This window comes from Alosa sapidissima, chromosome 18, assembly GCF_018492685.1.
Source record: "Alosa sapidissima isolate fAloSap1 chromosome 18, fAloSap1.pri, whole genome shotgun sequence".
In the NCBI taxonomy this organism is placed as follows: Eukaryota; Metazoa; Chordata; class Actinopteri; order Clupeiformes; family Clupeidae; genus Alosa; species Alosa sapidissima.
Genome location: NC_055974.1, coordinates 9,921,909 through 9,934,736, shown reverse-complemented (window position 1 = coordinate 9,934,736; position 12,828 = coordinate 9,921,909). Strand labels below are relative to the sequence as shown.

Here is a 12,828-nt window from a genome sequence, read left to right as displayed (position 1 = left end):
CTAGGTTAACTAACACAGGGTTGATTGAACTAACTGGTAGCCGGTGTTTTGGAAGTTTTATTTATTCAGTGTTTGTTTTTTTTTTGTTTTTTAAAGTATATTTTTTTGGCCTTTTTATGCCTTTAATGACAGGACAGTGATGAATGACAGGAAGCGAGTGGGAGAGAGAGTCAGGGTGGGATCCGGAAAGGACCACGGGGCGGGAATCGAACCCGGGTCGCGCCACGGCCGGGGCCATCTCAGTGTTTGTTAAACTTTCTTTCTGGAATACCTCCCAGATCTAATATTGAACCTTTATTATTATAAACTTAATTCTTATGTCAGTTATTACCATGGACATAGACAATGTTTATATGATAGGTCATGTTAGACATCATTTTAGCGGTAAATGCAAGTAGGCTATGGCCCTGGATATACTGTAAGTAGGATTTGGATTCAGTTAAATTGAGGACAACATGGGACAGAAACCCCAGTGTGTGGTGTACAGTGAATTGCCGGCACATGAGAGCATGAGACCATCAACACTAAAATGCTACATGGAAACAAAGCACCTCTACAAACCTGTCGAGGACTTTTAAAGGTAATATCAGGAGTGGAAGACTTCACAAATGTAATGCCAAACATGAAAATGTTCCAAACAAGTAGGCCTACAAGGCACTTTGTGCGTCTAACCATGTAGCTCACCATATCCGCATATTCGGCTTGAACGCAAAAAATATATAAGGGTCGCGACTTAATGAACATGGAAAATTGTGGGTCCCAAAGCCAGACCAGAATCAGAACCACTGCCTTAATGTATTCACCTGTTTTGGGATGGCAACTGCTGCTTTATTGATTTGGAGTTAAGTACTTTAAATGAGTGGAGTTGATCTGCACAAGCCATTCCCATGACCACACACACACACACACTTTGTATACAGTATACAGTCCATTCATTATTTACCGCTATGTACTTATCCTGAGTTGTAAAACAGCATTGCAGTGCTGACATATGCGACACAGATGTTACCACTCCTATATAAAACATACATTTTGAATTAATACCTTTTGAATAAATCAACATGTGATATTGTGAATGCTATTTGAATAATAGCACAGAATTAAAACTATATATGTTCAGAATACAGTGTTAGTAAAAAAAATTAAAAAAAACCTGCAGCACGCTTCCACGTTAATGTAGAGGGCAACAATGTGAAAGCCATTCCATCAATCACAATTCCAATGTGTGGCTTAGGAGCATTTAAGAACACAGCTGAAGTGACATATCCATATTGTATCTGTAAACAAGACAAGGACAATTGTAATGTTTCATTTGGCACAATGTATCCCCAATCAATACAGCTATATTTGCCCCTAACACATCTGTTTTGGTAGCAATTTTAGATCTTTAAGTCTCAGGGCTCTATTTAAGCGATCTAAGTGCGTAGTCTGAAATGAGATGCGTGGGGGTGTCTGAGTTCACTTTCACTATTTTAACACCCTTAAAAACTTCTCTGTGCCCGGCGCATAATTCAAAAGATCTTATCCAGGGAGAAAATCCCCCATTTTTTCAGAAATCAGACATGGGATGTTGTAAAAGGTTGTTGTACATAAAAGAAATCTAGAATGTCCAAGGATCACAACCTGGGTGCACAACCTTGTGAACAATCTACTGGAAACCCACATGATATGTTCCAACGATGTGTGTCCCTACTGCAAAAATAGCATTTAGAACTTGTTTTCAGTCCAAGGCTTTGAACCGGTTCACAGAACGAAAACCAGAAACTTTTGATGTTTTGCTAGGAACAGAAACAAATACCATTATTTTTTTCGTTCTTTGACAAGATTTCTATGCTATGACTTGGTGAGGTTGACTTCTGGACTTCACTCATCGGGAGAAATATAATAGAGAAGCTTGCCGCCACCTGTACAGGCAGAATCTTTTGTCATTTCCCTCTGGGCCCTGACAAGGTTTTGGGCATTTGTTCATTAAGTTTAATATTCACAATGACAGCTATGTACACACCATTGTGGTTTGGCATTGTCTGATGACATAAGAGAGACAAAAATGCACCGATTAAGCCCTGACCAGGTTTGGCCAATTGATGTTCACAATGGCAGCTATGTAGCCTACCATAATTCAGTTATTTACACAGATTTAGCTATGTGAGTTCCATAGGCTTTTTGATGGATGTAAGAACTACAGTGATGCTTCAGTAATGCTTTGTGGTTTTGTATTGTTTGATGACATAAGAGAAACAAGTGCCCTGATTGAGCCCTGACCAGGTTTGGTCAATTGAAGTTCTCAATGACAGCTATGTAGCCTGCCCTATTTGTCATTTGCACCAATAGAGCTATGTAAGAGAAGTATAATGGATATGTGTTCAGTTGTTTGCCAATAAACAACATGGCAGACATTTTCCTTAATTCATGTATAATACTGAAAACAATGTAGGCATGTCAGAATTACAGTTATGCCGCTTACATAATGTAGCCTATAGTGCTTTTTTAATGTTTGATGACAGGATAGAGAAATATGAGACTAACAATATAATGTTAAAATCCTAATGATCAGCCTCCTTATTTGCATGTCCTGCAGCTGACATAGAACATTATTAACCGGTTCGGGAATTTTATTTTTTTGTTCTAACCGGTTCAGTAACGTCAATTTTAGGGTTGAACCGAAAACGTTAAGATACTGTTTCTGTTCGGAACAAATCAACTGAGGAAAAATTCTGGTTCAAAGCCCTGACACAGTCACAATCAAATGCCTAATCTGATCTAATCTGACTGCATATCTCCGCAATAGTTTGTGTTAAAAATTAAATAAACACAGACACAATGGAAAACAAGCTTTCAAATGATAATCATTTTATAGAATGTTTCACTACTGTTGCTGTATGTGATTGGCCTATTAGTGGGGTGGCTTAGTGCACATATTCAATAACACCATTACAGGGTGGATAAAAGCACCGCATTTTACTTGAGGTTTCTTTAGGTTTGGGGTTTCTTCTAATTATTTTAACCCAACAAAGCCCAACAAAGATTTTTAAAATATCCACACAGAGCACAAAAACACTTTTGAAAAAATAAAAAATTGAACTAATAGATATCACCATCAAACTTGCCCAACTTTTCACGCCTTCAAATGGGCTGTTGACTGTCAAAATGCCGATGCATTCTTTGATGTCGCGATTTGCGCCGTTAAAGGGAATGACAGATGTCATTCAAATGATGTTACACCCCAAACACACCCATGACTGGTTAAGAAACCTAGGAACACCATGCGCTCGACATCTGATTACGAAAACACCCAATGTGGACTGGACATCCTACTAATTTTGAATAAGCTTTTGACTAGTGACGATGCGCTTTACACTGTCATGATAGGGCCCATCGTCTTTTAAGCGGAACCAAAGTTTCACAGGCACCGTTGTTGGTAGAACAAAGAACCTACAACCTCATGCTTTCATTGGATAGTCGCGTTCAACGGATTAATTTGCATAAAGATGGCCATTGGCCAGCAGTGCTTTGCTCAGACAAAATGCAGCACAGTATCCGGAGCAGAGAAAGCTGTGACCTCTGTCAGATATAACAGATTTTACAGGTGCTAACATTCATTTTTCTGTTTTTGGAATTATTTACAAATGACCATATTTTATATACAAATAGCACCTAGGGCTGTCAGCGTCTTTAATTTAATTACAATATTATTTTTCATCACATCATCCGCCGGAACCGCAGTTTATCCGCACAGTCCGCGGCTGTAACCGCCAACCGTGCATCTCAATGCTTACCCTGAATGTGAATATAGCACCAAGTATGCACAAAATGGCTGCCTCATTTGACAATGTTATTTGTACACGTTGTACATGAACATGAATATGTTTCAAACACTCCTTGCAACACTGCATTTCGGTCGTTGCTTTTACCGAAAGAGTTACGCGTGTTGGTTAGGTATCCACCTGCTGCTTGCAGCCTACCTCCAAAACTCCAAAGCTGCAATCAGATTATGTTCCAGGGACACAATTTGCCTATTGTGTATCAAGTAAGGGATAATGTATAGAATGCCGGTCATTATCGGAAAATAGGTCCCGACAGGGCGAACCGGTCTTGTTCCGCCCTGAAGGGACCTATTTCCCGATAATGACCGGCGTTCTATACATTATCCCGCTTATTACACAGCTACTTGCCAAAATGAAACAATAAACAATTTTATGACAAAACGGTTGAAATTGAAAGTAAATCATTGTGTAGGCTGTGTAGGGTGTATTTTATACACAATTTGTCAACCTGGGAAATGTTAAACTAACAGAAAAAATTAATGGATCCCTGATTTTAAAAGGAAGTTTGACGGTCATGCAAATTCCGGGAGTTTTACGGGAGATGACCTTGAATAACTAATACGGTGAATAAGCTAAAGTCCCAAAAGGTTGGGCTGTTCCTTTAATAAAATGTTTTTTCCTGTGTGTGTATGTGTATGTGTGTGTGTGTGTGTATGTGTGTGTGTGCGTGCGTGCGTGCAAGAGGTTGCTCAGTGAAACATCGGAACACACCAATTCCACGACACAGATGAACCTTTATTGATATCACTATTTTAAATCCTTGGTTTTTAGTTATCCCTTTTTGAGTTTGTCACGCTCCACCTTTGACCGCGTTGCCATCTCTGATATTAAACAAAGCAGCATGCATAGACGCGATTAGGCCAAATTACTGCCTGATGAAAATTTGACTTTTCCAAAGTGTACTCGTTTTTTTTTCAGATGTAGGTAACAATATTTAACAAGGTATATATTGTTTTCATTTGATTGGTTCAACTGCCATCTGCCTGAATTTAACTGAAATATTAATTTTCATCACGTCATCCGCCCGATCCGCGGTTTATCCGCGCAGTCTGCGGCTGTAACGGCTCCCACACACAGCTGCGTTCCGTCAACGCATTCCAGTGGGTGTTCCCGACGGTAGCTATGCAAATGACTTGAAGTAAAACCGTAATGTGATTGGTTGGTGCCGTCCGTAGATTGGCTTGATTGGCCGGTGCCGTCTGTCGGTGCAGCAACAGCTGAACTCCTCAACGCGAGCAGCGGGAGAAACGTGATGCGACGGACCCACAATTCAGTTCGGCAACGGATCACGTGAGCCCATGTAAAGTGAATGGGATGCGTCTCCAGCAAGCCGTAACTGCCAACCGCACATCCGTAGTGCCAGGGCTCTACACTAACATTTTTTTTCAGGAGCACTTGTGCGCCCAAGTTAAAACATTTAGGAGCACAGACAAAAATTTGGGCGCACAGTCAGTTCTGTACTTAACTTACACATAATCTAACATTATACTACAGCTAACAGTTAAACATGCCAGGGCACCAATTGCGAATATTAAGAATGACTGACAACATTTAGGCTACAGGAAACAGGATTTTAAAGATCAATGCCTACTTTATTTTCAGTCTGTTCTATTTTCCTACATTTTGTTAATGTAAAATATAATACATATTTTGCCATATTTGCATTTAGCCTGTTTATTAAGTATCCTGCCAAATGTAGGCTAATTTATCTATTTGTGAATCCATCTATAGCTAATCCAAATATGCCCATGGTGACCTATCTGACAGCATACTGCCTAATACTACTACTAAAACAGTCCATTTTCTCTTCCACAAAACCCAACATAGGCTAATCAAGGATATATGTTTTATTTGAAATATCTGCATTGATGGGGGCAGTAGGCAAACGTTAGGCCTACTTTCGTTTTGCACTTCAGCTTGTATTCGGTGTAAACAAACAAGCATGCGTGGAAGCCTGGAGTTGTCAGTAGCGTTCTATCTTTGAATAAAATGGGAGTATTACGGGAGGCTACTTTTGTGTTGGTTCGCTACAGCTATATTTTGCATATTGCAGCCAATAACATCAACTGGGCTAAAAGGCATGTTAGGTTACCTTTCCTTCTCTCACTGCATTCTCAGAATCTCATCCTGTTCCTCCTATATCCAATGAATTTGGTGGATAGAAGAACTAATTTCTTCAATCTTTGCATCTTGGCTGGCTAGTCTAACTTTCCGCTTTTTCTGCGCGCTCTTGGATTTGATAGAAGCGACTACTAGCAAGTCACAACGCGAAACTGCTAACGTTGATGGGAGGTGTAGTTTTTATGCTGCATTCGCGACGTGATTCTATGGTTTGCATCAGTAATGTTTCTCGATGTTGCAGTGTATTTTATAGACAAACATTGACATGTTAGAAGTCATTCGCACCAGTGTGCCTAAATATTTTTTTGCACTCGCACGGCATCATTTTTACTCGCATGTGCGAGTGAAATGGGCGCACTGTAGAGCCCTGCGTAGTGCTTACACCCTGTATGTGAACAGTAGGTACAAAATGGCTGCCTTATTTGACAATGTTTGTCAATTGTTTGTCATTGTTTTTCAACTATTTGACATTTACACAGCATGTAAATAGGAACATGTCGGAGTTCTTTTGTCACTATTGGGAGGTGTTAGCCTGGCTAGCGCCACCACTTCTCAATGAGACGTGGTCTGGGAACCAAACGTTCATTTTCTCGTATTTGAAAAAAATGCCCAGATCCGTTTATTGGGTGCCACGGATGTCTATCAAATGCGTCTGTGCATAGCTCATCATCGCCTTGCTTTCCCCCCTGTTCTGTGATTGGTTCCCTATCTCAGGCGAAAATTTGCTCCATGGTCTCCAGGCTGCCTTAGCAGCGTGAATCAAATCGCGCGCAAGGCAGCATGGGAACACCCAGGCTAGGGAGGTGTAGGCTATTGGAGCCTAGTGGTGGGTGTGTCAGACCGAGTAATTACAAGCAGAGAGATGAGAAGGGTATGTATCGATTTATGGCGGCCTTACATTGTACGATTTTGGTCTGTTTTTACAGTCAGCGACTAAATTTCCAAAGTCGGACAGAAATCATGGGAGTTGTACTGGAATTGCGGCGCGCTCCTGTCAACTAGATCATTAAGTGTAAGGTGCCAATCTTAGCGGTTTTAAGTCAGTCGGAGTCAGTCCTTTTCTAGTTTTGCCGTTACGACAATATCAAACATGTTTGATATTATCGCAAGTCTTTCTAGTCGTGGCTCATGCAAATAGTGACGTGAACTATAAAAACCAATAGTGACCTCTCTCCAACACCAAACAGGAAGGGGCAAAGTAGGCGACAGCTGTAGCCTATATGATTATTTGTTATTCTTATAATATTTGTCATTTCTTATACATATTTAGTCAGCTCTTCCACAGAACAACTCTATATCGGTTAGGGATGTCACGCATGAAATAATGCTGCAGAAACACGAAAATATGACTGAGTTTAGTAGGCTATCATTTTAGTTCCTGTTTATCTATTGCACGATGGGCAATAATTTAAAGGAATCTAGTTGCAGTCTTGTAATTACTGACGCTGCAAGATCCCTAGTCATTGCAAAATCATAGTCTGTGACTTAAAACTCTACTACTTTTCTTTAGATGTGAGAGGGTCTGAGACTGTAGTCTTTCAAAAATCTTTTCCAAATCTTTGCAAATCTTTCCAAAGTCTGTCAGTGTAAGGAGGGCTTTATCTAACTGGGGAATACGGTGAATAAGCTCAAGTCCCAAAAGGTTGGCCTGTTCCTTTAAAAAAATGTTTTTTTTTTCCTCAACACCCTATATATTTCCGATATTTCCGTTTTTTACGTGTATCGGCATCGGCCGATAAGCGGCTGCGTTCGCCGATAGTTTTTTTCCCCCGCATTATTTACATACAGGCGTCCACAGGCAGCGCTGGAGACTCTGCAATTCACGTGCAGACTGCCCCTCCCCCACGAACAGAGAGCTGAAAGCCTGCTCTTCATGACAACAGTAAACTTTAAACTTTCAAAGCATCTTTTAACTGTTTGACTTAGCTTAAATATCGCCATACACTTTAAAGGTGGAAGCAAGTTTGTGGGTCCAAATGGAAAATGCGAATGATATAGGTAGCCTACTTTATTTATTGCTTAATGCCTCGTTTATAAAACTGCTTGCCATTGTATTTAGGTAGCAAATAGCTAAGTTGTAGTCTAGGCTATCCATATGCATGCGGTAACTAGCTGTTACAAACATTGATCATATGATTAAGTAATGCCAACGTTGTTCCGTGGTATTTGTGGGAGTTTTATTCAGCGACCACCTGGCTGAGTGTTGGACGCGTGTGGTGTGTGTGTGTGTGTGTGTGTGTGTGTCTCCCTCCCTTAATGCCCCCCCCGGACATGTTTAGGATTTTGACTGCTAAATGCGTCATTTTAGTGCGGTGTGCGGGTGATAGCGAGAAGTTTTAGAAAAGTCCTGGGCAGCCAAAAATGTTCCGCGACAGCACTCCGAGTCCACTGCGCTCACCCTACCCCACAGAAGCGCACTTGACATCATTAGCCTATTTCAATATAGCTAAGGAAAATTACTTTTCTGATCGTCAAAACCACACCAGAGATGTTAGGCTTTAAATATGGGCTAATAATCAGGCTGCAATGATCTCGCAAATAATTTCTGAATAGCCTAAAGTGTGTCGTCTCCACAGCAAGTATGTGTCCTAATAATTTCTATCTTAGTGACAGGATAGTGAAATGATTTCACAAGCTATGCATTTATTATTTTTGCAAAACTGTAAAACACAGTTTCTTTCAGCTTATCCATGGTTTTTTTGAACATGTAAATCGCATAGAATATGTAGGCCTATATCAACCGTAGGCCTACACACTTGATCGCTATCACATAGATGAAACCACGCTACGGTTCTTACAGTAGCCTAACTGACTCACGTTCATGTTGATCTCTATAACTGTTAATTTTTAGTAGCCTATATTCGAACCTATCCATAACCCTTTTTTGCTATTTGACTCATCATTTCACATACAAAAATATAAATAAAGTCAGACAAGCGAATTAGTAATTATTTAAAAAAAATTATATAATATTTTTTATATAATATTTTTTAAAAATCCATCTCCTGCCAGCAGGGGGTGCTGCAGCACCCTCTGCACCCCCCTTCCCGCGCCCTTGCTTGCCATTGTATTTAGGGAGCTGCAAATAGCTAAGTTGTAGGCTCTCCGTATGAATGGGGTAGCGGTAGCTGTTACGAACACTGGTCAATCGTATGATTAAGTAATGCCGACGTTGTTCCGAGATATTTGTGGGAGTTTTATTCAGCGACCACCTGGCTGAGTTTTGGATGAGTGTGGTGTGTGCGTCTCCCTCCCCCTCGCCCTTCAAGCGGGCGGAGTTGCCATCGCAGTGATATCAGAGTTTTAATAATGAGAGACATGTTATATGTAGTTGAATATTAATTTGTGTTAACGTTTATCATGTACCAGACATACTGTGGTGTATGCCTTACTTGTTTAGAGCCGTTTGCTAACGTTATCATTATCAATCCAGTTCAATGGTGGTTCGTCAGCTACCAAACAGAAGTTAATTGTGTGTGCGTCTGGTCTGTCTCACTCAGTGGGACACACGCATCACAGCGATATGAGAGTGCTGCGCTACCTGAAGGAGAGATTTTAAAACTGAGAGATATGTTTTTATACCTTTTGACGTTGATGCCGTTTAGAACAGAAACATTTGACACCACGTTATTTTCCTCTGCTGATTTATGTTCTGTGGTTGACATCTGGCAGCTTTTTTTAGAAAAATATAGACATAGAAAAATCGAAACCATGCAGTCTTAAATTACAAATCAAGCACTTTATTTCAATAGCTAATTTTCAGGCTTATTGTTTTCTTAAATTATTTAAATGTGTTGACAAAGGACATTTTGTGATGACCTGAATTATGTCTTATAATATGTCAGCAAGCAATGCATCATCAAGGCTGTGTTGTAAGATGATGAAAGCATTTTGCACAGTTAACCATATTCAGTGCACCCATCCATAAGTTCAATGTTCCTTTTTTAAATTGAGACTTATAACATTTGTTATCATTTGTGTAATTATGTGTCATTTGTATGATGTAAATTGAGGGAGTAAAATAAAAGCAGTATCGGCTCCAAATATCGGCTCAAGAAAATCGGCAGCCTGTATCGGTCATCGGCTTAGGCTGATGGAAAAAAATCGGTATTGGTATCGGCACTAAAAAATCCATATCGGTCGATCCCTAATTCACATGTCGAAGTTTTGCCGAGGAAGGGGTGGGATATGTGTAGACAACGGCCATATTGGCGTTACAAGGATTGCTGTGTCTCCTCATTAGAAAGTCTCTGGTATACCCACTTAAAAAGCATCACCAATCTCAGTATACCCACTTAAAACAGACAAGGATAGGTATTAATATTTGGGGTTGATCACAGTATACCCACTACAGCTAGACTACATCACAGCAGTAAGGTGCATACATTTCACCAGTCTTACCTTGTTCAAATACTTGAATGCTAAATGCTAAAAACCAAAAAAGCCAATACAATTCTTAACAATTTCCCATTTATTTATAATGTGCATTGAAAACACAATATAAAACTAAAATATAATAGACACTTCAGTGGAAATACATTGATATTTTAAACAGAAATCATACATCATCATACACACATTTTTCATTCAATTAAACAAGTTTTACTTTAACTCTTTCCCCTTTTGTTGATAAGAGAAGCCACTTTCACTGCCAGTTTGCGTACATTAAAACAAACACACACACACAGTACACACACATAGCATGTGAGCAACAACTACATCATATTTACACAATTTTTTCAACAACTATTTTTACAAGTGTTTGATTTGGAATGGTCTTTGAAGCCACCGTCTTGCTTCCAGTTAGAAAAGCCTGATTCTGATTTGAAGACTGACGATGGGTCATTTGAAAGCGAAAAAATTACGGAAAGCAAAACACTAAAGATGGAATATTCCTACCATTTGAAGTCTTTGTATCAGAAGTCATTGAGTGGCCTCTTCCTATTTCCGTGCTGCATCTTGCGGAATACCAGTTTAGGAGAGGTTGTACAGAACCATCTGCTCTAGAATGGGAAATGTCTGGAGAGAAGAAAATGAAACAAGTTTCATTTGCTTGTATTCAGCATGTCGTCTGGCAACTGTAAAACCAGTTATTGTTTTTTTTTTAATCATATAATTTATAATTTAAATCACCAATTTATCTCAATGAAACTCTCCTTGTCCTAACACTTTGAGACAGAATTCATGCGAAGCCCATGAATCAAATAAACTCAGAATAGTGGTTAATAACTTTGCAATGATAGCTCACATTAACTACAAAAACGTAGCGTTAGCTATTTGGCATGTATTCTCATGTTTATGTTAGCAGCTGCCAAACTTTTTCCTCAAGCAAAAAAACTTTATTTACATTTGGTAAGGCGCACTAGCGCATGTAATATTATTAATTTCGGACCCCAAACAAACAGGATGTCCATTTCTCTGCATTTCATATAACACCATTTCAAACACTTCATACATTACCTTACATAAAATCTATCAGCATGCTAACAATGAATAACAATCAAACCTCAACTCAAGTAACCTAACGTTAAGTTAATGTTAACAGTTCACTAAGTCAGTTAACAGTTCACTGCAAGCTTGCTGCTGCTTCGTAATTTAATTGAAAAACAACATATTGGGACAGCAACAAATAAACGTCCCTTTCACATAATGATGATAACCAACATAGAGATTTGTGACTCACCAAGAAACTTCTGTGGAGGATGAAACGCTGCCATCGGTTCTTCACGTTAGAATTCTAGCTGATACTTTCGTTAGCCAAATGTATCGGTTCTTCACGTTAGCTGATACTTCAGTTAGCCAAATGTATCCTTTCTTCACATTAGCAGAGACACATTAGCCAAATGTATTCTTTCCTTTACAGTTCACTGTGTGCTTTAGCTTTCAGGCTTCATAGGTGCATTACTGCCACCAGTTGTTTGGGAATGGAATTGCATCTCTGATCGTCGTTCTCAACAAGTTTGACACTTATTGATGATTGACGGTACAGGGGCCAGTCAGGGGCCAATGAGATTTCAGATGGCCCCCTGTGGCCCAGCCCCTAGAACCGCCCCTGCCCCCAACAAACACACACACACACAAAATCTTTAAAAAAAGTTTTACTTTAACTCTTTCCCCTTTTGTTGATAAGAGAAACCACCAAAATCGAGGTACATATTGAACCGTGGGTCAAAAGTCTGGATACAAACCGTATTGTGAGTTTGGTGTATTATTACAGCCCTTGTGTGTGTGTGTGTGTGTGTGTGTGGCAAGCAGAGTATCAGTGAGTGCCTCAGATATGGTGAAAACTGGCAAACTTACTTCATTCCCATGATATACTAATGGTTCAGATCCATCCATAAATGCAGTATCTGTATAAACGATCATGGTCCTGAAATAATAAAAAATAAATATATATATATTGCTGATAATTGGGAATGTTAAGATATTGGATACAAGGATTAGAGATGCGCCATCCGCCATCCATCCGCACCAACGTTTTTGACCAATTTTCAAAACCGCACCTGCCCGCCATCCACTGGTTGTTTTAATGTATATGGGTGATGCGTTTGATTGGTTCAACCGCCACCCGCCCGAATTTATTTAAAATATTATATTTCTTCACGTCATCCGCCCGATCCGCGGTTTAACCGTGGAGTCCGCGGCTGTAACCGCGAACCGCGCATCTCTAAGGATACAAGGATACAAGGAAGTTTATTGTCACATGCATATAGTTACTGGATGTAAGAAATGCAGTGAAATTATGTCTGGTGTCAGCCTATTTGTGCATTTATGGGGTGGGGGGGGGATAAAAAGTGCAGTAGAAGAGGGGTAGATTAGTAGATTAAGTGGCAAGGGCTGCATAAGAAAGGTGGGGGAGGATTGGGATTGGGGGGGGGGCACC

General features: G+C 39.9%; 1 protein-coding gene across 5 annotated transcripts in view; it reads right to left on the bottom strand.

The window, feature by feature from the left end:
- LOC121690038 (cation channel sperm-associated protein subunit delta-like) overlaps window positions 1-12,828 on the bottom strand; it is a 58,705-nt gene that overhangs the window by 28,477 nt on the left and 17,400 nt on the right. For 2 of the 5 annotated variants that reach the window (XM_042070352.1, XM_042070355.1), the window contains 3 exons: window positions 12,246-12,315; window positions 1,154-1,277; window positions 944-1,014 (listed from right to left, as the gene is read on the bottom strand). In XM_042070352.1, coding sequence (XP_041926286.1) covers window positions 944-1,014; window positions 1,154-1,277; window positions 12,246-12,315 — 265 coding nt within the window. The remainder of the gene's footprint in view (window positions 1-943; window positions 1,015-1,153; window positions 1,278-12,245; window positions 12,316-12,828) is intronic. The other 3 variants (XM_042070353.1, XM_042070356.1, XM_042070354.1) reach the window with 3 other exon arrangements.